This window comes from Muntiacus reevesi, chromosome 3 (assembly GCF_963930625.1).
Source record: "Muntiacus reevesi chromosome 3, mMunRee1.1, whole genome shotgun sequence".
NCBI classification, from domain to species: domain Eukaryota; kingdom Metazoa; phylum Chordata; class Mammalia; order Artiodactyla; family Cervidae; genus Muntiacus; species Muntiacus reevesi.
Genome location: NC_089251.1, coordinates 115,595,354 through 115,621,836, shown reverse-complemented (window position 1 = coordinate 115,621,836; position 26,483 = coordinate 115,595,354). Strand labels below are relative to the sequence as shown.

Here is a 26,483-nt window from a genome sequence, read left to right as displayed (position 1 = left end):
AGGGGGAGAGACTCTTAGGAGGGTCACCTTGATCATCCCTCTGCCTCTAGACAGAACTAGACAGCTTACCTGCTTCCTTCTCTTCGGAAGTCCAACCTTCTCCTCATCCAACCTCAATTCCCCTTGCTTCCTTGGATCCTGAGCATGAAGCAAAACCCTCTCCATTGCTGGGCTGGCCCAGCGTCACCCCCTCACCTCATTCTCCATCCTCACATCCTGCCAGTATTTACCATAATAATGATAAAACAGCGAATATTTACTGAGTTTCTCTTTTATGCCGTTGGGAAGCACTTTTACAGACTAATTTGTTTTCTGCTCACAAAGTATATGCAGTCATTATCCCGTTTTACAGATGAAAAAGTAAAGTCATCGTTAAATAGTAAGTTCGAAACTAGAGGATAGGTATTTGAGCCCTTCTGACCTCACTGGGGAGAATGCAATGGCAACCCACGCCAGTGTTCTTGCCTGGAGAATCCCAGGGATGGGGCAGCCTGGTGGGCTGCCGTCTATGGGGTCGCACAGAGTCGGACACGACTGAAGCGACTTAGCAGCAGCAGCAGCAGCAACAGCAGCAACCTCATTGGGCTTCCCTGGTGGCTCAGATGGCAAAGCGTCTGTCCGCAATGCGGGAGACCCGGGTTTGATCCCTGAATTGGGAAGATCCCCTGGAGAAGGAAATGGCAACCCACTCCAGTACTCTTGCCTGGAAAATTACGTGGACATAGGAGCCTGGTAGGCTACAGTCCATGGGGTCGCAAAGAGTTAGACAAGACTAACCTCATGGAGTCAGGAGGAATAAGGGGACCCGCTGGGTTCCACTTGTCTGGAATTGAGTCCAGAGAAGAAGGGGTTAATTCAGCACCCTCCCCAACTCCTGGAGGGAGCCCCCCTCCCCCCAGTTCAGACGGTCAGAGAACGGAGTCACAGGGAATGTTAGGCTCAGAAACTGGAAAAAGCTGACCAAGGAGGCTTGGGCAGCAGCCACGTCACGGATGCCGCGGAACTGGGGAGGAGGGTCTTCATTCCCCCTCCCCCAGCCCCACCCCCGTTTCTCGAGGCCCAGCCGGGGAAGGGGAAGGGGGTGGCAAAGGGGAGGACTTTCAAGCTCCAGGCCTGGCTCTTAAAGGGCCGGACTCCCCCCTCCCCCCCGCCGCCCCCACCCGCCTGCAGCCAGAGCCCCCTTGCAGGGCAGCTCCGGGCACGCAGGGTCCCGCCTAGTTCGCTCGCTCACCTGGCGGGCAAATGGAAGGGGCGGGTCTGGGAGCGCAGCCAGGCCTCTGCCGCCGCCTCTGCCACCGCTGGAGCCCCCTCCCGGTCCTCCCTCCCTCCTCCAGCCTGGCGGGCGGGTCCAGCTGTGTTCCATTAGCGGCCCTGGCAAGTCCCCAGCCCCCTGGAACCGCCCCCTATTCCCCCACCCGCAGTAGCCGGCAGTCCCGGCAGTCGCGCGCGCGGGCGCGCGAGCGGGACAGCCTTCAGCCCCCAAAGCTCGGGATCCGGGAACTTGGGGTCCCCGAAGCCGGCCAGAAGTGATCGAGGACCTTTCAGCGGGCCGAGGAACCCAGGCCCTGCTTTCTGGGGTTGGCTGCGTGGGGTTGTCTGGATTACTCAGTGAGGTGGGGGCGATCCCCAGCCACGGTAAGTGAGGGTTGGAGGGGGTTGCCTCCCGGCTCTGGGCTTGCTGTGTGACCTGGGGCAATAGGCGTTCCCTCTCTGAACTTAAGTCCTCTTCTTTCTAGCCGGATAGGCTCTACCTCCATCGCAGTCTGACTCTCTCTGCCCCCGAGTCTGTGCCTTCCTATTGGGATAGGATCGTTTCCTCGCGGAAGCATCTCTCCTATCTCTGTAGGTGAGTGGAGGCCAGAGGTCAGGGGCAGGAAGGGGACAGGGAGCCCATGGAAGTTCACGCCTCCACATGCTCACTTGCCTCTCACAGCTGGCCGTCCTTCCACTGACTGGCAGGAGGGGGAGGTCAGGACAGGGGTGGAGGGATAAGAGGTGCATACCTGCAGAATGGGGAATGAGTAGCGTGGGGGAACAGTTCTGCCCCAAGAAGAGGGAGACTGGGGTCCTATCTCCAAATATATGAAGGCGAGGGGTCCTGCCTGCTCTCATTCTCCATCCAGAACTGAGGGAGGGGGAAACAGAATTCCTTTACAGCTGGAGAGAATGAGGTCAGACTTGCACAAGAACTTCCCAACAGGAGGGCCTGCAGGAAGGGTAGTCATCGCCTGCCTGTGTGCACGTGTGTGTGTACAGGCTGGTGTGTCTGGGTGGCCCCTGAACACATGTCTCTGTGAGTCTGCCTGTGTGTAGGTAGGCTTGCGTGCACACAGTGCACAAATATGCCTGTGTGTATATATGCCTGTATATCTGTGTGTATCAAGCCGACACACACATGACTGTGTGCACACGCGCGGGCTGCCTGTCTCATGGGAGGCCGGATGATGTATGGCTTGGCTGGCTGCTTGCTGAGCCTGCATTGATTTATCTGGGCCCATCCATCAGGGTTTAATAAAACTAAAAGACGAGCATCTATCAGCAGGGGAGATTGGCAACAAGGTCCTGAGCCTGGTAACCTGCTCTCCCGCCCACTGCACCCATGAGGGAAGCGTCCTTGGCCCCTGTGATGCCTCTAGGAGACTCAGCTCAGTTGTCAGTGCCTTGTGGGTGCCAGAAAGGGCCTGCTGGCTGAGCTGGGTGCAGCTAGCCAGGTACCAGATTAGCATATACCAATATAGTGCACAGGTTGATAAAATACTGAAATACTTCCAAGCGTCTTGGCAAATAGCCTCTACCTCAAACTTCCGCGCTATCCCCAGTGACCTGGCCTTTTAGGACCCTCTCGATCTCTCTTCAGTCCAGCAACTGTCCACTAGCACAGCCCGATGCTGCCTGGACCTGGTTTCACTGCTCTAGCCAGCATTCTGCGCTGGCTGCTGGATGTCCGTGCCATACCGGTGGTTAAATATTTTGAATATCACCGCGGCCCAAATCCTAGCCCAAGGCCTGTGGTTGGGCCTCTGAGAGGGACTGATGCCTGGCCAGACCTCCTGTCACCCCAGGACCAGCGCCTGGGCCCCACGGGCTGGCTGCTGCCTGCCCACGTGTGGAATTGTGCTCTGTGAACTCCAGAATCCACCTTCCCCCTCCCTATGGTTTTCAGGTGCTGTGGCTGCTCTCGACTTCTCTGGACCGGGATGTGGGCATCTTGGGCTCCTGGCTTGTGGCTGCTCAGTCTCTGTGTTACCTACAGCCATGGGGCAGATGCAGGTGAGATGACGTGAGGATCGGAGTGCCATAGGCCTGCCACTGGCTCTCTGAGGTGTGGGGTCCTATGCAGGTATGTGACTGTGAACCTCGGTCACGTGGGCATTTATAGGAGAGTCCAGAGGCTGAGCTCAGGGTGGCCTGAGCTGTTTGCACACAAGAGCCAGTGTGAGGCAAGCTAGAGCAGGGGTTCCCGACCTCCGGGTTCTAACACCTAATGATCTGAGGCGAAGGTGATGTAACAATAATAGAAATAAAGTGCACAGTAAATGTAATCATCCTGAAACCATCCCTCTCGGACCTTTGTCCTTGGAAAAATTGTCTTCCAGGACACTGGTACCTGGTGCCGAAAAAGTTGGGAAACCACTGAGCTAGAGAGTGTGTGTTTCTGTCTACATATCTGTGTATCTCTGGGCCTCTCTGTTTTTACATCTCAGAGCTGCTCTGTGCTTCTGTCCATACTCCTATGTGTGTGGGAAGAACCCCCCTCCTCAATACATAAACCCAACCTGTGCCCCAAGGGCTGGCGAGGCCAGCGTGGTGGGGAGGAGCTGGCAGCAAGCTCTCCTTGCAGACAGGCCAGGACTCTCCCGTCCTTTCCATGGTGGAGGATCCATCCTCCAGCCCACGTGCTCCTCCTCCTCCCCCGCGATCTTGGATAAAGGGCCTGCCTCAAGGCCCAGACGCTGGATAAGACAGAAGGGTGTAGCTTTCCAGGGCCCAAAGCCAGAGGAAGTTGACCGGGCAGCTTGCCCTGCCCTGCTGGGTGCCCTCTGGCTGTGTAGTTGAGCAGAAATAGAACTCCTAGAACCCCCAAACCAGCCAAAAGAGGCAGAAAAACCCAGGGACAGATGTGAGAGGGCGTATGTGGCGTCCTGTGGGTTGTCTGTCTACATATGTGTTTTCACATGTTCCCACGTATGCTTTACTCTCCTTTCCCTCACCGGGTCCCCTGGGAATTGAGGCAGAAAATTTCAACATCTGTAAGGAATTTGGGCCCATTGCCAAGGGGTGAGTCACCCCTTGCTCCTGCTGATACTAAAGACGGTGATAGTTTTTCTGGCCAAACCTGGGGCAGAAGGATTCAGGGAGAGGGGTTGGTCACTGAGCCTAGGGATCCAGGATTCCTTCTTCTAGCCAGGGATCCAAGGAGTCCAGTGTCCTGGCTTCCAGGAGCTATATCCATCGGCTTGTCCCAGCCACCCTATCTGCATTGATGAAAAAGCTCTCTCTCTTTTTAAAAATTCTAGCGTCTATCTCTTCTGTTGTAGTACCTCTCTCAAAACTTCTCTTCAATCAGCCTTAGAGAAGAGGCAGGCCCATGGCTGCCTACCTGGTCCCTTTAAGATTTTGGAGACCTGAATAAGCTATCCCCTTCTGCAGGAGCCTCTACCGCCTTCATGTATCCTGTCTGGAGCCCTAAGGCTCTGGTGGTTCCCTTGAGCTTGTGGTCCACTCAGGCCCTCAGTCTCTTCTCATAGTTTCATAAGATGGCTATCCAGGTGAAAAGTCAATCTGTTGACTCAGACTTGTGTCTGGCCTGCTTGTCTGTTTTGGCTGCGGGAAGCGGAACCCCACACATCGCTAACTGCACATGTGCCGGTGGCAGATGGCATCCCTAGTGGCCCAGGAGTCTACAGCTCACACATGTGCAGACACGCGTGTGCACAGATACATAACAGAGTGTGCACGGATCTCACATCTTGCCCTTGAAGTGCTCCTTTGTCCCCCACTCAGATGTATGTCGTGGGGTATGTGAGCTGTCTAGAGTTTCTTTCATTCTCTTGCCAGACTGGCCCCTGTCTTGGGGGTCTGGGGGAGATCTGGGTTCTAGGAGTTCTGATCTTGCTCAGCTATGAACTCACTTAGTAGCCTTAGGCCAGGCCTCAGTCTTCCCATCTGTGCCCTGACTCCCGTGGTAGGTAGGTAGGTTTAGTCGCTAATTCGTATCTGACTCTTGCGACCCCAGCAGGCCCCTCTGTCCATGGGATTTCTCAGGCAAGAATACTGGAGTAGGTTGCCATTTCCTTCTCCAGGAGATCTTCCTGACCTAGGGATCGAACCCGGGTCTCCTGCATTGCAGGCAGACTCTCTACCAGCTGAGCCACCACCAGGGTCAGAAGGCAAAAGCTGATAGGAGGCCAAGGCAGAGCCTGACTGAAGATCCAGAGTGGGGAACATGAACTGGCTCTGTCCCAGGTTCCCCAAGAGCTCAGCTGTGCCTCCATCTCAGCCTGAGCACCCCCCTCCAGATGCCCCCACTGCCAATTCTTTTCCAGGGGAGCAGTGCCCACATTCACAGCAAGAAGGACTCAAGTTGGAACACAGAAGTGACTTATCTACCAATGTGACTGGTGAGCACCCAGCTCAGCCTGTTGTTCCCCCTTTGCCATCTTCCCGGAGTGGCCTGTACCCCACTCATCTGCCCAGCTGAGCTCGTCATCTGGTGTCTCCCCTAAAGGCTTCAACCTCATCCACCGACTCAGCCTCGTGAAGACATCTGCTATCAAGAAGATCCGAAATCCCAAGGGACCACTCATCCTGCGACTGGGAGCAGTCTCGGTCACCCAGCCCACGCGGTAAAGGCCCCAGTGTGGCCACTGGGAATCAGTACTGACCTCAGCCACGCTCCCCAGCCACTCTGGATGTGGGGCTTAAGCTCAGGGGGGACCCGTGGGTCTTTTATCTCACTCCTTGCCAGGAGTCAGCCTGGTCCCACTCCTGGGCCTGGCAGGGCAGGAAGGGAGGGACTGGCAGGCCCACCCTCTGTCCTTTCCCCATCTCTGGCTGGCAGTAGATGAGGACAGGTCTGCATCTCATGGGCACTGTGAGGACCCCAGGATGGAGGAGGGAGCCTGAAAGAGTTGGGTGTGTTTATGTGTGCACGTGTGTGTGTTCACATGCGTTGATATGTGTCGAGTCCAAGCTCCTACAAGTTCCTGAGTGTTCTGGCCTCTGCTTACCTCTCCAGCCTCATCTTCCAGAATGTTCCTTTTTCTTTCTTGATTCTCTAGTCATGCTCAATCCAGTCATCTTTTTTCAGTATCTCTTCCCTTCCCCCAGGCCTGGTCATGCTCCCCATGGCATCCTGGTTTCCTTGGAATCCTCGTGAAAGAGTGAAACAGTCATTCTGAGGATTCTTTGTTTATGGCCTTATCTTCCCCCATCATCCCATCAGACTTGTGGGCTGCCTGAGGACAGGCCTCTTCTCTTTCTTTTCACCTGTTACCTGACCACCCCCGACGCATAGTAGACCCTCAAGAAATGTCTGTAGAATGAATGGATGTGTATATGTATATGTGTGTTCATTGGACGTTGTGTGCCTATGTGTGTCTCGTGTAAGTTCAACAGTGCTGAGGGCCCAGGGTGGGTAGCAGGTGGTCTCTTACCTGAGCCTCAGGGCACCCTCCCTGTTCTACCCCCAGACGCGTGTTCCCTCGGGGCCTCCCCAGTGAGTTTGCCCTGGTGCTGACACTATTGATGAAGAAGCACACCCACCGGAACACGTGGTATTTGTTTCAAGTGACCGATGGAGACGGGTACCCGCAGGTGAGCCTGGCGCCCCACTCGCTCCACCCCCATTGCTCTTGGGTCTCGAGTGGTACCAGTCCGGCCCAGCTTCTGTCCCAAGCTTGAGATCCTGGAGCCTCCCTGCTCCACCCCAGTGCCCACCCTTGAGGCCACATGCAGCCCCCCTATCCCATTCTTTTAGAAGGTATTTCTCTGTGACCCCAGCCAGCTTTCCTCACTTTGTGGGCTGTTTCCCCTCTTGTGAAATGAGCGGGCGGGCCCTTACTTTTGTCAGGCTGTGGCTCACGAGGCTCTGATTCTCTATCCTTGCCTTTCCCCCCCTCCACACAGATTTCCCTGGAAGTCAACAGTCAAGAGCGGAGCCTGGAGTTGCGGGCCCGGGGCCAAGATGGTGACTTTGTGTCCTGCGTCTTCTCAGTGCCCCAGCTCTTCGACTTGCATTGGCACAAGCTGGTGCTGAGCGTGGCCGAACGAGTGGCCTCTGTGCACGTGGACTGCGTGTCAGCCTCCTCCCAGCCCCTGGGGCCCCGGCGAGCCATACAGCCTGTGGGCCATGTCTTTCTGGGCTTGGATGCTGAGCAGGGCAAACCTGTCTCGGTGAGTGCTAGGTTGGGCTTGAACTCTGCTCCCACTTTCTGGGAGCCTGAGTCGGCTCCCCAGAACCTATATCTCACCAGAGCCTTCCCTTGCTCAGAATCCCCTTATGGTTCCCGACTGACCTCCAGATGCAGCCTGGACATATTACCCTGGCATTCAAGGTCTTTTATGACCTGGGCCCTAAAATGTCTACAAATGTCTACCTTCTGCTCTGCCTGTCCATGCACCTTGGCTCTGGTTGATCTCATGCCAGCCATCCATCTCACCTAATACTTTCACACCTCCAGCCTTTGCCTATGCTGTTACCTCCACCTGGAATGCTTGTCCTTGTACACCTACCTGCCGAATACCTACTGGTCCTCATGGCCCAGCTTGAATGGAACCTCCTCTTCTCCTCTTCCTCTGGCCAAAGCGAATGTTTCTCCTGCCTCTCCCTCTCTTGAGTGTGTGGTTTTGCTTTGTATTTGTGACTATATTCTTGATGGTCTCCCAGGCCAGACTGGAAAGCCTCTGAGGGCAAACCCTGGGATGGAGCTAACTCTGTGCCTCCTTGGGGGCCAGGACACAGAGTTGTTTGCTGAAATGAAGTGACACTTCTGTGTCCCCTGCAGTTTGACCTTCAGCAGGCACACATCTACTGTGACCCGGAGCTCGTGCTGGAGGAGGGCTGCTGTGAGATTTTACCAGGAGGGGTGAGTGGCCTGGACCCCGCCCTGCTGGGCGAGGCTGGGGCACTGCGCTGGGGCACAGTGTGCTGGAGGAGAAGGACTGGGAAGGGGATGCCTAGACATCTTAGGATGCTGAGTGGGTGAAGGGGGGCTCCACCTTCTGTACTGACCCCAGCCCTTCCCCCATACTGGACAGTGTCCCCCAGAGACCTCCAAGGCCCGCCGGGACACCCAGAACAATGAGCTCATCGAGATCAACCCACAGACTGAGGGCAAGGTCTACACCCGCTGCTTCTGCCTGGAGGAGCCGCAAAACAGCAAGGTGGGTGGCCAGGGTGGGCAGACGTGGGCGCAGGCACGAGTGGGCCTGTCCCTCCCTCGACCTGACTGAGGCCTGCCCCCAGGGTCGGTTGGCCATGTGCGCCGGGGCAGGGAGGGCACTGGAAGGCCTACCTATTTGCATCCTACCCCTACTGGATTCCGAGAGGCAGTATGATCCTGTGCCTGCCTGCTTGCTCGCATTGAGAACTGTGCCTATCGAACTCTGGCACTAACTAGAACTTCACTGGTACCATCCCAGGCCCTGGTGAGGGAAGGATCAGGCTGGCACCCAAAGGCATTTTCTCCAGGACACAGATACCTAGGGTCAGAGGCCAGGCACACTGCTTGCCTTGGGGCTCACTCATTCTTCTAGGTTCAACCTGGGCCAATGCCAGGCTGGTTCCATGCCCAGCACCATGGCCAGCTGCCCTGCCTGCTCCCAGATTCTTTAGGGGGTGGCAGGGAAACCCAGTTCCTCCCGTAGCCCCACCCCTGGCCCGGCAGCCTCCCTGCCCACCAGGCATCTTGCCCAGCCTTTGGCTCCAGGAACACAGGATCCCATTGATTCATGGTCTTGTTTTCTCCGACATCACGTGGGTGGGGGGAAAAGAAGGGGGGTGGCTTGTGGGGGTGCCAGGGGTCTGGGCAGGCTCTCGATACCCTGGGAGCTGCCAGATATCAGGCTGAGGGGGTCCCTGGGGTCCATGTCCCTGCCTGGGGGCCCCCAGAACTGTCTCCTTCTCAAGATTTCCCCTTATTCTGTCTGCCCAGGTGAATGCCCAGCTGTCGGGAAGAATCAGCCAGAAGCCAGAAAGAGAAGCAAAGGTAGAGACAGCCGGTGGGCGGAGGAGCCCATGGTGTCCTCAATCTGCCCTCCGCGTCCTCTGTAAACCCCTTGAGTAAGAGACTCTCCCCGCCCACGCTCTTCCCACCTGCCCCCACTCTTGGACAGAGCTTAGGACTTGAAGATGCCAGCTCTGAGAAGGAAAGCTGAAGGGGGGAGAGACAGAAAAGTACCTGGCTCTGTGTAGGGCACCCGCTCCTGGTGGTTCTTGGGTAGGGGTGTTGGAAGCCATGCTCTGCCCCCTCCATTCCCCACCCATTCTCATGCCCCCTCCTCTTCCCAGGCCCACCAGGAGACAGCAGCCGATGAGGTAAGCCTCCCATCTAGATTGGAGAAAAGAGCTTGGTTGGAAGGGTGCCAGCCTGAGCCCTTTGGACAAGGCTTTGGGCCCTTGGAGTCTGGGCATGGGGGTGTGGGATGATCACACAGCTCCCAGCATTCCTTGGGGACCTGATACTGGGTTCTGTCTGCCTGCTGCTTCTCCTTAGGAGGTGGGTGTTTAGCCCTGGACACTCCTGTTGAGTGGGCAGCAAATGGCCATGTGCACTTTGGAGAGAGCCCAGGCCTTGCCCATGGGACCCCGGATTCAGGGTCTCACTCTGCTCCAGTATGCTGTGTGATCCAGGGCCCACTGCTGTTCCTCTCTGGGCTTCAGTTTCCTCATCTGAGAACTGGCTTGGCTCTGGGTTGGTGGGAGTTGGGGGACACGGCCTATTTGATGGGATTTCAATCTTTATGCTCCTCAACTCCACCCAGACACCAGTGTACCTGGTGTGCGTATGGGGGCCAGTGGGGTGCAGGAGGCTGGTCCTGGACTCTCCAACCTGACCTCCAGGTCCATTCTTCCTTTTCAGTGCCCACCCTGTGTCCATGGTACCCAGGAGAGCAACGTGAGTGAAGAGAGAGTGTGCTGGGTGGGGCGGGAGGGGGCTGGGAGTGGGCACTGCCTGGAGGTTGGCTGCGCAACTTCTTGGTTCCGGACAAGGGGGTCTTTGTGTACTTTCACACTCTCTGCCCGCCCATCCCCCAGAGCTGGGCTTGACCCTCACCCCCAGCCCACCAAGCCAGGGCCTCATGGAAGGAAGTCTCATGCTCTGTGATCTAGGCAATGTACTGGGCTCCAGGGTAGAAGGGGAATGGGGTGGCAGCCTGCAGGATCAGGGCCTGAGTACTGATCCCAGCACTCCCCACAGGGACTCAGGCCTGCTTTGCTTGGAAGGCTTCCCGTGTCATTCTAGAGATAGAGAAGGGGAAGGGCTGGTTCAGGGTGACACAGCCCAGCATGGACCCCCAAGCCACATGTTGACTCAGGGCCTCCCCTCTAGTCCCTCTCCAGGTGGTCCTGGCCCATCCTCCCTCTGGGGGGCCAGAAGAACAAGGGAAAGGGGCTCGCTGTGAGCCCAGCTGGTACCCAACTGTGCCTCTTCCGTGGGCAGTATGAGTCACCACTTTCCCACAGCCTGACATTCTGAGTTGACATTCTGCATTGATCCACAAAGGACACAACCCTCTCTCCCCTCAGCTCTAAGCCCCTGGCCTTTGGGGATGTCAGGAAGTACCCCTCTGCTGCCTGCCTCTTTTTCCATCCTGTCCCCCACCAAATCCAGTAAGGCTGATCATCCCCAGATATGCAGGCGTTACCATGGCAACTGAGCAGCCATGTTATCCTAGCAACTAGGGGGTGGAGCTAGCCAAAGCCAGGCAGGTTAGAAAAGATAGGTCAAACCCCTCTGTAAGTTTGACAGCTTTAGTATATAAAATCAGCATGCTGGTTGGCCTGGGAGGCAGAGCAGGGCCTGGGATTCAGGATGTTGGCTCAGCCACTCCTGTGTGACCCTAACTAAACTGCTTGCCCTCTCTGGGCCCCTGGTTTCCCCTTCTTCCCTAAGATGATTATGTCCTCTCTCCTCTGTCCTTTCAGGTCACAATTGGTCCCTCTGGCCCCCAGGTAAGTCCCAGATGGAGAATAGGACACCCCTGCCCCTTGAGCGGTGCTAGCCCATCTCATGGCATGTGGCCTCTTGGCTGTGTGTTTATATGAGGGCTACCCAAGCCTGCATGGGCTTCCCAGGTGGCGCTAGTGGTAAAGAACCCACCTGCCAATGGAGGAGATGCAAGAGATGCATGTCGGGAAGATCCCCTGGAGGGAGGCATGGCAACCCACTCCAGTGTTCTTGCCCAGAGAATCCCGTGGACAGAGGAGCCTGGTGGGCTACAGTCCTACAAGCTACAGCTCCCTACCTCTAGGTCTCAGAGTTGGACACGACTGAAGTGACTTAGCGTGCACGCATGCACCCAAGTCTGCATAAGGGTGGGGCTGATTAGATGTATGTTTGTGCGTGTGGGTGCTTGTTAGAGAGAGTAGGGGGTTGTGTGAATGTAAAGATGTAAAGAACTGCTCATTTCTGAGGGCCTATTGTGCGTCAGGCCCTGGGCTGCCCATTGGCAGTATGACCTTCTTGAACCACCTCAGGCATAGGTACTGTCGTTTTATTTCAGGGCCAGCTATGCCCACATGTGACTGGTGTGATTTTGTGTGTGTGTGTGTGACTGTGCATTTCTGGACACATGTTTGCACATGCAGGGGGTGAACCCATATACCTGTGGGCCTGACAAGACCATAGAACTGTGGGTGATGGACTAGGCAGCATGTGAGATTGCACTCTTGGGTGTGCCCATGAATAGATCATGTTATTCTTGGGGCCACCTCCGTGTACATGCTAAGTGGCCCTGAGCAGTTTACCTGCAGAGTCACACTTCTTCCTCATTACAGCCCCTTAGCCCCTTGAGGTAGGTGCTGACGTGAATCCCATTTTCTTGATGAAGGAACTGAGGTTCAAACAAGTCGCATGACTTGTCCTAAGTCATGAGCTTATAAGGTGTGGAGGTAGGATTTGAACTTGGGCAGCCTGACACTCACCATCATGGGTGTCTGCCATTCCACATGTGTGTGCCCAGGCACGTGTGTCCCTAAGCCCCTGGTGTGAGCTAGCATGCTTGGAAAAGGATGTGGGGAAGAGATGCTTTCTGCGTGAGACTATAGATTTACCAAATATAGCCATTTGCGGTGGGAGGGACAGGGGGATGAATGCGTATGGGATCCATATGCTGTGTGTATGGTGGTGGGGGTTGGGGTAGGGCTGTGCTCATTTACACACCCATGTGTGGTGGATGCGTGGAGAAGATCAGACTGGGGAGAGCTTCTTCAAGGCTCTCATGTGCTTCTCTGGTCCCAGCCCTTGTCTTGGTCTCATCCACAGGGAGGGAAAGGTGAGCGGGGCCTGCCTGGTCCATCAGGACCCAAGGGAGAGAAGGGAGCCCGGGTAAGTGCTCCGCCCATGCCCACTGCAGGATCTTCCCAGTGTGCCCTGGGGTTGGTCTGGAATGTGAGCAATCATCATCCCATCATCTTAGTTGGAAACCTGCAGCCTGGTCTTAATAGAGGAGGAGGGCCAGGGTCTTTCTAGGAGTTAGTGTGTAGAAACCGCTATTTTCTAGGGGCACCTGAGACGATGGGATTCCTGGGCCCTTCCTTCTCAAAACAGGTCTAGGGTGGCTCCCCTGGGAGGCTGATTCCTTGCTCCCTACTTCTAGGGCAATGACTGTGTTAGAATCTCTCCGGATGCCCCGCTTCAGGTAAGACCTGGAGGAGAGGCCTGCTTTAGGGCCAATGTGTGGGTGACCCCTGGGGAAGGGGGCTGTGCCCTCCGAGCCCTGGGGGTGACCCCGCACCCCTCTCAACACCTTATCTCCTTGCTCAGTGTGCAGAAGGCCCGAAGGGAGAGAAGGGGGAGACAGGAGCCTTGGTGAGTATGCGACCTGGGCCAGGGCAGGGCAGTGGGGTCGTGGCCCAGTCTCCCCATCCTTTCCTCACCTTTCTTTTGTGTCCCCTGCTCATCTCAGGGACCCTCAGGACTCCCCGGCTCCACAGGCCAGAAGGTAATAGGCCTGGATTCTGAGGGGGTGGGTGCCAGAGAGACCTGCGAACCCTACAGACAGGAAGAGGGAGGCGTCCAAAGTCGTCCTAGAGGATGACGTCATTGGGCCCAGAGTGGGTGGCACCCCCCAACCCTCCCAGTCATCCTGCCTTGTCCACATTCCCACCAAAACCAGGAGGGAAAAGCCACAGACTCCCTGAGTGAGTGGCCTGGCTGGTTGGGCAGTTCTTTCTGTTGTCTACCCTCCTGTGAAGCCATTTAATCTCTGGGGAGGCTGAGACTGGCTCTAGGGAGCAGATGAAGCTGCCCCGGTTCTTCCAGCCCCTTCTCTCAGCCCCCATCACTCTGCCTCTTCCTCCTTCAGGGCCAGAAAGGCGAGAAGGGAGACGGAGGCGTGAAGGGCTCGCCCGGAAAGCCAGGCCGAGATGTACGGTGCTGGGACCCTTCCCCCACAACCCCCACACCCCTCAGCACGTGGTCCTGAAGTGCTGAACTGTAACCTTTGGAATCCAACCCACTGCCCTTGTTCAGACAGAATGGAGATCCAGGGAGGGGAGGGCTGTGCCCCAGGAAGGGGCAGAAAAGGGCCTGACTGACTCCCAGCTTCCCAGGTGGTCCTAGGGTAAAGAAACCGCCTGTCAATGCAGGAGATGTAAGAGATGCAGGTTCGATCCCTGGGTGGGGAATATCCCCTGGAGGAGGGCATGGCCACCCACTGCAGTATTCTTACCTGGAGAATCCCATGGACGGAGGAACCTGGTGGGCTGCAGTCCATGGGGGTGCAAAGAGTCAGACACACCTGAAGCGACTTAGTGCAATGACTCCCAGTCCAGAAGTCCCTGACCTCTAAGCCCTGAGTTGACATCTGATGGCCTTGGGGCACTGGGTGGAGTCTGGCTTTGGGACAGGGCAGTGAGGGTGGGCGTTTCCACGTCCCAGTGGGGCTGCTGTCCTGGGAGGTGCCAGGCCTCGGCCATTCTCACAGCCTCCCCCCGCCCACAGGGCCGGCCAGGAGAGATCTGTGTCATAGGGCCCAAAGGGCAGAAGGTGAGCTGTGGCCGTCTGATGGGGAGGAGTGGGTGGGGGCGCGCAGAGGCGGTGGTTTTCTCACACCCACCTTATGTCTGCTAGGGAGACCCTGGCTTTGTTGGGCCTGAGGGGCTGGCAGGAGAGCCTGGGCCCCCAGGCCTTCCTGGACCCCCTGGAATAGGACTTCCGGGGACCCCGGTGAGTACCCCTTGCCCCTCCTGCCATTTTCCCCTCAGAGACCCTTCTTCCTCCTGGCCAGGGGTGAGGAGGTGGGGCTGGGGGAAAGGGCCAGAGTGGACCTCACTGTAATGTGAGACGCCTGGCTGACCCACCCTGTTTCTGCCCTCAGGGGGACCCAGGTGGCCCTCCAGGCCCCAAGGGAGACAAGGTAAGCACAGACAAGAGCGGGGGCCCATGTGGGAACCCCCTGCTTGGTGAGAGGAGAGAGGAAAATGGGGCTGGGGTGGCCAGAGCAGCGAGAGGGAGGCGGCAGGCATGTCGGGGAAGGGGCTGGGGGCTGGGCCCTCAGTGGGCGGTGTCCCAGTGCCAGTGCTTGCTGGTGTGAAGGCCTTGGCCTGGGTTCACAGGCCTAAGTCTGGTCAATGACCACAGTGGTCCGACTGGAGGGCCCAAGCTCATGGGAGGGCCTGTGCCTCGAAGAGCAGAAGCCCTGGAATGTCTGTCTGCTGTGGTTCCTCTGGGCTCACCCAGGTCACCTCCCAACCTGCTGCCCTGGGTCAGGGACACACAGAGGCCTCGTCATCCCCCTTCCTGTGCAAGCAGAAGGACTTGGGTTAGACACGGAGAAGGGCAGGCAACAGGAAGGGAGTGGTTGTTGGCAAAACTTGCCGAGAGGAGACAAGAGATTTGGCAAGATTGTCCTGCCATCCAGAGGGGACTGGAGGGTGAAGGGGTGGATGGGCTGAGGCCACGGCCAGCACCCTTCCCCTTAACCCTTCTTCTGACCGCAGGGCAGCTCCGGGGTGCCTGGAAAGGAAGGTCCTGGCGGGAAACCTGTGAGTGACCCCGTGGGAGCACGGCTGCCCACCATGCCCAGACCTCCTCGACCAAGGCCTCCAGAGGGAGGGGGGTTCTGTCCTCGGGCCCTCTCTGCCATGGCTAATGCCTGCTGCTTCTCCAACAGGGCAAACCAGGGGTGCCTGGGCTGAAGGGAGAGAAGGTGAGCCCCAGGCCTGGTTGCCACAGGGTGGGGTGGGAGGGCAAGCCTATCTCTGAAGGTGGCGGTGAGCATCAAGGGTGCTGGGCCTGAGACCTTCCTTGGGGGACTCCCACCCCTTCTTTGTTCCGATGGCGTGCCTTTGACTACTAAATAAAGGGCCTGGCTTTGGAGTTACATAGCCAGGTTCAAATCCCACCTCTGCCACATACGTGAATATGGCAAGTCAGCTAGCTTCTCTTTTTGCCCAAGTTTCCACACCCCTAAGTGGGATGCAGTGATTTCTTAAGGCTTGTTGTGAGGAGGTAGTTTTTGATGTCCAGGAACTATACTCTGAGTGAATGAGTCAGGTGAGCAGAAAGCACCCTCTACCCCCATAGTGTTCCCGCTGCCCACTTTGCCCTGGCTCCCCCCTTGTCTTCCCCAGGGTTTCAGCCCCACCCTGTCTATCATGGTCTTTCCCTTCTGCTAGGGTGACCCCTGTGAAGTGTGCCCAACACTGCCTGAAGGGTTCCAGAGCTTTGTGGGGCTCCCTGGAAAGCCAGGACCCAAGGGAGAACCAGGTGATCCTGCACCAGCCAGGGTGAGTGCCTAGGGAGGCCTGTGGGGCTCCATCAAAAAACCTGGGGGCATAATCATGGAGAGGAGTTGGACAGAGGGGCTGGAAACTTCTCATGGCCATAGAGATCTCGTGAGCAGAGAGTCTAGGATCTTAGTACCATGGGTTCCTAAACCATAGAGTTTAGGGCTGGGCTAGAAGGCTACCCCAGGTCTCCATAGCAACCAAAGAGGGTTCTTTAACCAAGGCTTAAGATGCCTTTTGGGCATGCTGGGGTGGAGCCAACCTTTATAGTGAGTGAGGCTGTGCCCTCCTCCTGGGACTGGATATTGGTTGAGGGTGGAAGAAAGGAGTGGGCAGAGGTGGTGAGGGTCCTGGCCTGGACTGTGTACCCCACTCCCTCACAGATGCTTTTTTTCAGGAGGGTCTGGGAGCTGTTGGACAAAAAGGTGATCGGGTATGTATAAGCACTTTCCAGTGGGGTAGATTAGCCTGGACTTCTTTCTTCTGTTTGTCACTTGAGTTGATGAGTCCCAACTCTGGGATGCTGACCTTGAACCCCCTGGGACTCCTGGCTGTTTGAAGGGTTTGTGGTATGTGACATTGCTTTCCTCATAGATGGCTAGGAAATTTGGGGTGCCCCAACATACCCAGTCTCTCAGCCCATAAACCTTTTCTCCCTGCAGGGAGACCCTGGCATCCAAGGCCTCAAAGGAGAGAAGGTAAGGGACCCCGTCCTCTGGCTGCCCCCCTCTGACCACTGTGAGCCTTTCTGATCCCTTCTCTTCCTTCCCCAGGGGGAGTCCTGCTCATCCTGCAGCTTTGCCGTGGCGGCCCAGCATCTCGGGCCTTCTGCAGGGGCCAAAGGAGACGTGGGGCCTCCTGGCCTCGGTCTGCCAGGCCTCCCGGTAAGTCACTGCTTGCCCCAGCCAGGCCAAGGCAGCCCATCTTTGCCACACTGGCAGCCTCCCTGGCTCCTTAGGCCCAGTGTCTCAAGCAAGGCAGAGGCCAGGAGGGAGGCACTGAGGTAGGTGCCCCAGGCCTGTCGCCCGGTGTCTCCCTTCAACCCTGCATCTGCCCGGGACTCCCGCTTAGAACCTCTGAGTGCCATTCTGTGTAACAGCTGTAGCTGTCCAACCACCGTGGGGTTGTGGGATTATAGTTCTGAGCTGGCCTTTCTCTTTCTGGGTGGACACTGGGACTCATGGAATCTTGGAGGGATGGGAATGGGGTGCACGCGGTGACTGTGACTTGATTGTTTTTTCAGGGGAAAGCAGGGGCCCCAGGGCCAACAGGGCTGAAAGGAGAGAAGGTGAGATCTGGCTAGATGTCAGGAAAACTGGGGTCTTCTTGACAAGGACGCAGGGGAGGGGCCCCTCGGTGGGGCATAAGGACAACATAGACAAGAGACCAAACTGTAAATCTGCAGAGAAATAAATTCATCAGTGTTTTGCAGACTGCAGTCAAATAATTTATTTCTGAGAGCCCACACGTTCTCCAAGAGAGTTCCTTTAGTATTGCATTTTTAAATTATTGATGATCCAAAACAATTGAGTGCCTTCATAAAATAATAACAACAGCCCTTCTTCACCACTTTGTACCAAGTAGCATTCCAAAGGCTTATAGATGTATTGACTTGTTTCCTTCTCCCAAGACTTCATGGGGTAGGTACTCCATTCTTCCCATTTTGTGGATGAGGAAACAGAGGTCCAACAAGACCAAGTAAATTGCCCAAAGTCACATGAGTGTGTGGGTGCAGACCTGGGATTTGAGCAAAGGGAACCTGGCTCCAGTGTCTATAGTTTTGCTACTCAGCTGGGTCGCTCAATTTCAGTGCCCTGTGAGTGTATGTATTTGTGGTTCTGTTGGAGACAAATGACACCATTGAACTGATAAAGCAGCTACTCCAGTGAGTGGTTTGCTGGGTGTACGAGTATTCAAGTGCAAGAAACCCTGGAATATACGTTCAGACTCCGCTCTACCAGGCAGGTCATTTGTCAGATTTCTCAAATGGAGCTTTGCACCCACCACCCTCACCTGTTTTCCTCTTCCAGTCCTCCTGATCTCCATAAATGGCATATACCCAGTTCTTCAAGCCTCCTCAAACTCCAAACCCATCTCCACCTCACCTCTTCCATCTGACAGGTCTCTCCCAATCCTCCCTCTCCCCCTACTTGGCTCACCCCCACGGCTGCACATCCGCTTGGTCCCACAGTCTCTTACTTGGATGGGGGTGGCAGCCCTCTAGCTTGCCTGCCTGCAGCCACTGCAGCTCTTCAACGTTTTCACCCAGTAGCTATTGTGGCTTTGTTAAAACAAACACTCACTCAAGTTACACCGTTTCCCTGCTGAAAATCCTTCTGGAACTGGACATTGTCTCAAAGGCCGGTTGTGCCTAACTAGACCCTGGACGCCCAGCCCTGCCTGCCTTTGCAGGTTCATCTGGTTCTTCTCTCCCCATTTCTGTGCTTTAGCTCTGCTGCCCTCCTTTCTTTCTGGAATATGTCAAGAATGTTCCCACCTCTTAGATTTTGTCCTTGTGGCTCCCACTGTCTGGAATGTTTTTCCTCTCTTGCTCCCCCGGCTCTTTCATTGACCGGTCTCCTCTTTCTGACAATAATTGTCAGAATATAATAATAAACAGTTCTCTGACCATCCTGTCTAAAACGGCCTCCCCTGCCTACTTTGTCTCACTACCCTGTTTACTTCCTTCATAGCACTCCTGGCCATCCAGTTACAATTATTTAAAAGTTCTTGGTGTCCTCCACAAGGATGTAAGCTCCACAGACGTGTTTGTCTGTGCCGTTCACTGCTACTGACCGGCACCTTGCCCAGTGCACGATGCGTCCAGGCGTCCAGCGAGTGACTGTTGGATAAACGAATTCCTGATCTTTGTGTGCTGGGCCAGGGCTGAGGGTGGGTCTGGGATTCTGCGGCCTGTGCCTGAGGACAGAAACAGGCTGGCCACAGTCTCCCCTGGGAACCTTGGAGGAAATCCCTTCGCTCTCTGGGTCTCAGTTTCCTAGCCAGGAAATGGGAGTGGGGGTGGTTAGGGGTCCCCAGGGACTGCTCTTGTGGCTTGGGGTTTTGGAATGATTTAACACGTGTGTGCCTCCCCACTTTGACCCTGTGTTTTCTGCTTTGCTCTCAGGGTAATTTCGGGGAGGTAGGGCCAGCTGGAAGTCCGGTAAGTGAACTTTGGATGACAACAGCTTGAGGGAGCAGGACAAGGTGGGAGGTGGACAGATGACAGGCCCCAGCATGGCCCAGGCAGATGCTGGGCATCACACATGGCTTCTTATCACACAGGGGCCGCCAGGACCTGCAGGACCCACAGGCATCAAAGGGGAGAAGGTGAGTCTGAAGACCTTCCCCATGTAGCCAGGGCCAGCATCCCAAACACACTCCTCCTGCTCTACTTCAAACCCTCCCAGGCTGCCCACTGCCTGAGGGTAATATCAGATCCCTTACCATGATGTTCAGAACTCCTGAGGCTTGGCCCCCACCTCCTTTTTTAACCTGGTTTTCCACAATGTCTCCTGAGAGAGAACCCCCTGCCCAGTCCAGGTGATAGGTCAGGCCCGGCCACATTCCCAGCCCCAGATTCCAAGCCTGGGCTGGAGTCCCCCAGCCCCGTGTCCTTGCTCGGCAGGGGGAGCCTTGTGAGCCGTGCAGAGCCCTGACCGAGCATCAGGATGAGGACAGCCACGTGGTGGCCTTGCCGGGGCCCCGCGGAGAGAAGGGGGAGCCCGGGCCTCCAGGTTTTGGTCTGCCAGGGAAACAGGTGAGTTCTGGGGCCTGTGGAGGTGGGTTTCAGGCAGGGCTTGAGGGAGGCAGGGGCTGCCTGGGTCTCTAGGCTCCTGGTGCAGTGGCGGGGGGGTAGGTGGGAATGTGGAGGGGCCAGTACCTCTGTACCCAGAGGGAGCTGGCCTGACGGACCTCTGCCCTTCGTCCTGGGACACAGCATGGCTGGTTGTGCAGAAAGACCGCCAACCTGGAACCAGACAGACTTGGGTTCAAAGCCCACCTCTGCCTTTTACAAGCCCTTTGACTTGAGCCAGTTACTTCCCTTCTCTCTGTCTCTGTTCCCTACAAATAGTGTTGCTGTAAAGTCTAGGAACGATGTGTGTGAAGCACCTGGTGGCATACAACAGGCATTCAAGAATGATAATTACAAAAAAAAAGAATGATAATTACCACTGGGGCAATTATTATTGTTACTGCTTTACTCAGCAGTGAATGCTACCATAGTGCATATCATGGGCCATTCGCAGCTTCGTATATGTCAACTTGTCTGATCTCACAAGGACTCTGTGGGGTAGAAGGCTGTGTCTTTTTTATCATCTCCATTTGATAGATAAAGAAACTGAGGCACAGAGAGGTTAAGTAGCTTGCCAGGGTCACCCGGGCAGGAAGTCTGACTCAAGACTCTTTTCTTAAGCTACACAAATTCACCAGAAGGACAGCAGAGGTTTTGGTTTGTCTTGTGTGTTGTCTTCCTCGGATCTAACACACTGCCAGACACGTAAGGGTGTCTAGTATGAGGGAATGGACGCTGGAAATGCTTTCTCCTCAGGGCAAGGCCGGAGAGCGTGGACTGAAGGGGCAAAAGGTGAGAGAAAACTCGGTGGGCACGGGTGGGCACCACATTCTCTCAGATGCCGTCCCCACCTCCTATTCCCGAATTGTGCTCTGCCCACTCTCCACTCCCGGCCCAGCCCCCAAGCCCAGTGAAGGGCTCTGAGTGCCCGCAGGTCCCAAGAGGCCACCATGCCCCGAGCTGGGTCATCCCTGCCCTCCTTGAACCTTACTCCTTACAGGGTGATGCTGGGAATCCTGGAGACCCTGGAACACCAGGCACCACGGGGCGGCCAGGACTGTCGGGAGAGCCAGGGGTTCGGGGCCCTGCGGGGCCAAAAGGAGAAAAGGTCAGTCAGGCAGGGGACAGGTTGCCCCACAAGCACAAGGAGATCAGGCTGAGAGCTAATGAGGGGAAGGACTTTGGGGTCAGGCCGTGACCCTCATGAGATGCTGGCTTCATCGGGTGGAGGCGCCTTGGCTCTTCTCCAAGGCAGGGGAGGAGACCCAGGAGTCTCAGGGGCCAATATTGATATTCCGGGCTGAGGAGGGGTCGGCGGAGGGGCGGAGCTCTCCGAAGGGCACAAGGACCCCCGTTTCCAATGCCTCCCCTCTTGGCGGCTGGGCCTGGCTCACGGCTTCCTGACTGCCCATCTCTGACCAGGGTGATGGCTGCACCGCCTGCCCCGGCCTGCAGGGGGCGCTGACAGACAGAACAGGGCTGCCAGGGAAGCCTGGCCCGAAAGGAGATCCTGGGCCGGAAGGCGTGGGCCGGCCTGGTAAACCGGTGAGTTCTGGCCACCTGCCTTCTTGTCCTTCCCTCCCTGGGCCTTCTTTCTCTCCCTCCTGCCCCTTTGCACCTGTGGGAGTCCTGGCTCACCTGTGTCTTTTAGGGCCAGCCTGGTCTACCAGGAGTTCAAGGACCCCCAGGACTGAAAGGCATACAGGTATGTGTGAGTGTGGGGGGCCTGGGCTGCAGCTCTGTGGGGGTGGGGAGAGACTGGGGGCCAGTGGGCCTGGATGGGGGAAGGGAGATTGGGCTGCCGAGCAGGGGGAGGGGGAGGAGGCTGAAGAGGAGGGGCTGGGGCAGGGGTGAAGGATGAAGAGGGAATCTCAAGCTCAAGCTTGTCCTTCTGCCTATTTAGGGAGAGCCCGGCCCTCCAGGAGTGGGAGTCCAGGGGCCCCAGGTGAGCTTCCAGCCTTCCCTTTGCCTGCTTGCCTCCCAATACTTACTCTCAGTTCAGTTCAGTCGCTCAGTTGTGTCCGACTCTTTGCAACCCCATGGACTGCAGCAGGCCAGGCTTCCCTGTCCATCACCAACTCCTGGAGCCTACTCAGACTCATGTCCCATCGAGTCGGTGATGCCATCCAACCATCTCATCCTCTGTCATCCCCTTCTCCTCTGGCCTCCAATCTTTCCCAGCATTAGGGTCTTTTCAAATGAGTCAGTTCTTCGCATCAGATGGCCAAAGTATTGAAGCTTCAGCTTCAGCATCAGTCCTTCCAATGAACACTTACTTAGCCGACTGCTTACTCCCATCTGCCCCCCCAAACCTCAGCCCCCTCCCTGCCCCCAGAGGCTCCAGGGCACAGCCCTGGCCTGTGGTCGCTTCTGTCTGGGACTTTGGTTTGGACCCCCTGCCCCTCTCTGACCCTCCGGGTCTCCTTGTGGAGCCCTCCTGAGTTTGGGCTGGCAGATACCCCACCCCAAACCAGATCTGTCAGGGGGGCAGGTTGGCTTGGGCAGCTGTGACCCAAGCTGCCTTTTTCTGACTTGCAGGGGGAGTCTGGAGCCCAGGGTTTGCCTGGCATGCAGGTATGTACGTCTGCCTCGGACGTTGGAGGAGCCTGGCAGGGGAAGGGGCTGCCCGAGGATAGGAATAACTCAGTGTGCTTCCATCTGCAGGGGCTTCCAGGCCCTCGGGGACCACCTGGCCCTGCTGGAGAGAAGGGTGCCAAGGTGAGCCTCTGCCTCCTTGGGCTCTAGACTAGTCCTGGCTGTGGGCACAGGGGACGTGGGAACTGAGGGATACTCATCAGACGGCTGCCCAAGGCCTGGTCTCCCCTGCTGGATTGTCACTAGCTTCAAACTCGTGCCCTGCAACCTTGGTACCCTCTCTTCCACAGGGATCTCCAGGAATGAAAGGAGCCACTGGGCCTATGGGACCTCCTGGTGCCAGTGTCTCTGGGCCTCCGGTAAGGGCCCCCTCTGTACTCCACACTGGGGATTTTGCTGGGACTAAGAGTATCCGCCAGGAAGAGGGCATGGGGCTGACCTTGCCCGTCACAGCAGCATGGGGGATGGGAAGTGAGAGGCCTCAGCTCAGCCCAGCGCGGGAGTAGAAAGACCACACTGTTTGCTGGGGCGGGGGGTCCCTGAAGAATGACAGTATTGACCACCACCAGTTTTTGAGCAGTGACCATGCTGAGGCCCGTGCTAAAACAAACAGAGTTTAACTTAATCCTCACAACAGCCCTGTAAGGGAACAGCTATGATTATTCCCATTTCGCAGATGAGGAAAATGAAGGCCTGAAAGTTAGGAGACAGAGCCAGGACTTGAACCCAGTTCTGTCTGACTCAAAGCCCATATGTTCAGCCCCCCCCACCCCACTTCAAAACTTGGAGTCATTCAGGATGACCTGAAACAGTGCTGACCAGTAGGACTCTCTGCCCCGCCTGAGATGTAGCCACCAGCCCCCTGTGGCTCTTGAGCACTCAAAAATATAGCTAGTGTGACTGAAGAATGAAATTTTACATTGAATTTAATTTTAATTATTTTAAATTTAAGTAGCCACATGTGGCTCTTGGCTACCATGCTGGCCAGCACAGCTCAATCTAGACCAGCAACACTTTCAGTCTCATTTACCCTCAAGGACCTCCTTTGATTACTGTCCCACCAATGATTTCCATATTCTGAAAGATGTGTCTATTGAACAAATTGCACAGATTAGGTAATAATAAGCGCATTTCCTCGTTTTTATTCATCAAAGACCTATATAATAGCTAGCTTCAGCTCCACATGAACCCACTAGAATTTTTCAAGACGATGTAATTCTAGCCTGAATCAAAGAAACGCTACCTTGCAGCCAGCCAGTGCCGTGCCAGGTCGTGGGCAAATGTATAATTTTTCTTAGGCTTTTGGTAACGTTGAAAATAGCTCAGTGAACCGTATCTTTTCTATCTTTATCAATCCCTAGAGAAAGTCCAGACCCAGTTTGGGAATCACTGATGGATTCCTCATGAGGGGGTTACAGCCTTGCCCAAGTCCCCACTGTCAGTCTGGGTCGTCATGGTCCCCGCCTGAGCCAAGGAGCACCCCCTCCCCGTCCCCGCTAAAGGCAGATGTGAAGGTGAAGGAGGCCCTGGTCCTCAGGGAGCTCCGAGTCCCATGTGGGAAGGTGGCCTGGCCGGCAGGAGAGCGACTGTCAGCATGTACCCTGGCTGATCTCTCCAGACCAGCTTCCCTCAACCTGAATCCCATCCGTGAGGCTCCCCAGTTCCTAGCTGTGTGACCTTTAGCACGTGACAGCCTCTCGGAGCCTTTAACTCCCTTTAATAAGACCCGAAATCGCTATCTCCTCCTTAAGTCGACTGAGAGAACTTTTATGATGAAGAGACTGTGTTGCAAGCACTGAAGACAGAGAGGATAGAGCAGGGGCCTTGGGGCAGAGCACAGACCAGGGTGCAGTCGCCCTGTTGGGCCTATTAGAAAACCTCGTTAAGCCTCAGTTTCCTCCTCTGGGGGCTTCCCTGGCGGCTCAGCTGGTAAAGAATTCATCTGCAATGTGGGAGACCTGGGTTCAATCCCTGGGTTGGGAAGATCCCCTGGAGAAGGGAAAGGCTACCCACTCCAGTATTCTGGCCTGGAGAATTCTGGTCGCAAAGAGTCAGACACGACTGAGCGACTTTCACCTTCTCCCCTGTGAAGTGGAACGATGCCATCCTGCAGTGCTGGGAGTGGGGGGTTCCATCCACTGCTCTCTCATAGGCACTTGGCCCACTGTCCGACCCCCAGAAAGTGCTGGAGAAATGCCAGTCTTCCTCCTTCCTCCTCTCCTTGTCTCGTGGGCCTCAGTCTCCTCCTCTGGACATGGGCACTGAGATGTGGGTTCCAGGGAGCCTGGCGCTGCTTCCATTTGTCCCTTCACCCTCCCCTCCAGGCAGGCCAGCTGGCTGGCTGCTGTCCAGCGCCACCCGCTGACCCTGGGCTCTCTCCCTGCAGGGCCCTGATGGGCAGCAAGGACAGGCTGGACTTCCAGGAGCCAGAGGGATGCCGGTGAGTGCTGTGTCTCAGGGCAGCAGCAAGCCACCGCTGGCCCCGACTCTGCACCCCTGTCTCCTCACCCACCTGTGTTTCTTCCCTGCAGGGTGAGAAGGGATCACAGGGAGAGAAGGTAAGTCCCATGGACCTGTGACCAGTACCTCCGGGGAAATTAGCAGCCCCTAGAGCCCTGCCATGTGACCCTGGACTGGAGGATGAGTGCTGAGGAGTCATCCTGGTCTTGCCACCCACCAGCTCCCTGGTTCCAGGTTGCAGGGGGCCCCAAACACTTCCCACCTCACCTGGTTGCCAGCCCAGGGCTCAACCAGGTTCCTAGGAGACCCAGAGAGCTCCAAGTCTCCCTATGGTGGGCAGCTGCATTTTTCAGATGGGTGCTGAGTCACAGGACAGGGGAAGGAACTGAGTTCAGAAGAACTAGTGAGAGGACAGAGATGTGAGGGACCAGGAGAGAAGGGCATGGAAGCCGGCCTGGGCCAAGCAGAATGAGGCTGAAAACCTGTGCAGTCCCAGATGGTGATGAAGCTGAAAAGGCAGTAATAGGAAGAGGTGTTTGCTGAGTGCTTGGCACATGGCAGGAACTCTGTATACATTCATCCAGTCCATCCTCATGACAGTCTTTGCAGTGGGCATTATTATCCCCATTGTACAGAGGGGAAGACTGAGGTTCAGAGAGGTTGAACAGATTACTCAAGGGCATAGTCATAAGAGGCAGATCCTGGATTTAAATCCTGCCCTCTCCATCTCTAGAGCCCGCCCTGCCTCCCAGCTGTCAGTTAGCAGAGGGTACTCCATCCTTGCCCCCCGACCCCCCTTGCCACTGACGAAGGCTCTTCTCTTTTCAGGGCGAGCCGGGGGAGTGCTCCTGCCCCTCCCGAGGGGACCCCATCTTCTCTGGCATGCCGGTAAGTGGTGCCAAGAGCCTTCCCCCCAAGCCTGGGGGAGAGGCCTGGCTTTCTGCCCCGTGCCCACGATGCACGGGCCCCCGCGCCCTGGCCAGCTGCCTCCCCACGCAGCCCTGCGCTTGGTGTGGGCGTTGCCTGTAACCTCTCCCCTTCTCTTGCGACCCCCACCCCCACGCAGGGCGCTCCGGGACTTTGGATGGGCAGCTCCTGGCAGCCGGGCCCGCAGGTGTGTCGCTTTTCTCCTCTGTGTCTCCTCTCATCCGCCAGCGCCCCGAGGCTTGCCCGTCCTAACACTGCTGCTCCCAGCGATGGGGCAGAACTCTCTTCCGGGTCTGATGATTTCTTCTCTCCCTCAGGGTCCTCCGGGTGTTCCTGGACCACCAGGCCCTCCTGGAATGCCTGGGCTGCAGGTACAGAGGGAGAGTGAAGGGAGGGCAGGGCGGCAGGGCGCATGCTCTGTGCTTGACCCCAAGTGTGCTGCTCCCGGGCCCCAACACCAGTACATGTCATTTCTCACTCCTTGTCTCCTGCTTCCCAGGATGGTACCCAGGGCCCACTGGTCCCTGAGGGGAGGCTGTGTGTACTCCCAGCTCCTTTCTGAGGCATGTCCTGTTGAGTGTAGCCCAGGCATCCCAGCGACACCCATGCCCAGCTTGGGCCTTGGTCAGCTGGCAGGAACCCAGAATCTAGGTCTGCTAACAATCCTTGACACTGGTACAGAGCTCACTGTTTTGGAGCAGCATTGAACATTCATTCATGCAACAAATATTTTTGCACATCTTCCACTGT

General features: G+C 56.4%; 1 protein-coding gene across 4 annotated transcripts in view; it reads left to right on the top strand.

Moving 5' to 3' along the window:
- Positions 1–1,473: 1,473 nt before the first annotated feature.
- Positions 1,474–26,483, top strand: part of COL16A1 (collagen type XVI alpha 1 chain) — a 51,608-nt gene continuing 26,598 nt past the window's right edge. The window contains exons 1-44 of one of the 4 annotated variants that reach the window (XM_065930280.1): positions 1,474–1,635; positions 1,737–1,846; positions 3,164–3,270; positions 5,547–5,621; positions 5,729–5,846; positions 6,693–6,816; positions 7,129–7,395; positions 8,007–8,087; positions 8,260–8,385; positions 9,156–9,209; positions 9,512–9,538; positions 10,083–10,118; positions 11,150–11,176; positions 12,489–12,551; positions 12,823–12,864; positions 12,990–13,034; positions 13,132–13,167; positions 13,531–13,593; positions 14,169–14,213; positions 14,298–14,393; positions 14,545–14,583; positions 15,167–15,211; positions 15,340–15,375; positions 15,845–15,955; positions 16,353–16,388; positions 16,618–16,653; positions 16,729–16,839; positions 17,199–17,243; positions 19,083–19,118; positions 19,241–19,285; positions 19,584–19,715; positions 20,508–20,543; positions 20,752–20,859; positions 21,174–21,296; positions 21,403–21,456; positions 21,655–21,696; positions 22,290–22,325; positions 22,416–22,469; positions 22,637–22,705; positions 24,733–24,786; positions 24,878–24,904; positions 25,635–25,694; positions 25,873–25,920; positions 26,051–26,104. In XM_065930280.1, coding sequence (XP_065786352.1) covers positions 3,198–3,270; positions 5,547–5,621; positions 5,729–5,846; positions 6,693–6,816; positions 7,129–7,395; positions 8,007–8,087; positions 8,260–8,385; positions 9,156–9,209; positions 9,512–9,538; positions 10,083–10,118; positions 11,150–11,176; positions 12,489–12,551; positions 12,823–12,864; positions 12,990–13,034; positions 13,132–13,167; positions 13,531–13,593; positions 14,169–14,213; positions 14,298–14,393; positions 14,545–14,583; positions 15,167–15,211; positions 15,340–15,375; positions 15,845–15,955; positions 16,353–16,388; positions 16,618–16,653; positions 16,729–16,839; positions 17,199–17,243; positions 19,083–19,118; positions 19,241–19,285; positions 19,584–19,715; positions 20,508–20,543; positions 20,752–20,859; positions 21,174–21,296; positions 21,403–21,456; positions 21,655–21,696; positions 22,290–22,325; positions 22,416–22,469; positions 22,637–22,705; positions 24,733–24,786; positions 24,878–24,904; positions 25,635–25,694; positions 25,873–25,920; positions 26,051–26,104 — 2,835 coding nt within the window. In that variant the 5' untranslated portion in view covers positions 1,474–1,635; positions 1,737–1,846; positions 3,164–3,197. The remainder of the gene's footprint in view (positions 1,636–1,736; positions 1,847–3,163; positions 3,271–5,546; positions 5,622–5,728; positions 5,847–6,692; positions 6,817–7,128; positions 7,396–8,006; positions 8,088–8,259; positions 8,386–9,155; positions 9,210–9,511; positions 9,539–10,082; positions 10,119–11,149; positions 11,177–12,488; positions 12,552–12,822; positions 12,865–12,989; positions 13,035–13,131; positions 13,168–13,530; positions 13,594–14,168; positions 14,214–14,297; positions 14,394–14,544; positions 14,584–15,166; positions 15,212–15,339; positions 15,376–15,844; positions 15,956–16,352; positions 16,389–16,617; positions 16,654–16,728; positions 16,840–17,198; positions 17,244–19,082; positions 19,119–19,240; positions 19,286–19,583; positions 19,716–20,507; positions 20,544–20,751; positions 20,860–21,173; positions 21,297–21,402; positions 21,457–21,654; positions 21,697–22,289; positions 22,326–22,415; positions 22,470–22,636; positions 22,706–24,732; positions 24,787–24,877; positions 24,905–25,634; positions 25,695–25,872; positions 25,921–26,050; positions 26,105–26,483) is intronic. The other 3 variants (XM_065930282.1, XM_065930283.1, XM_065930281.1) reach the window with 3 other exon arrangements.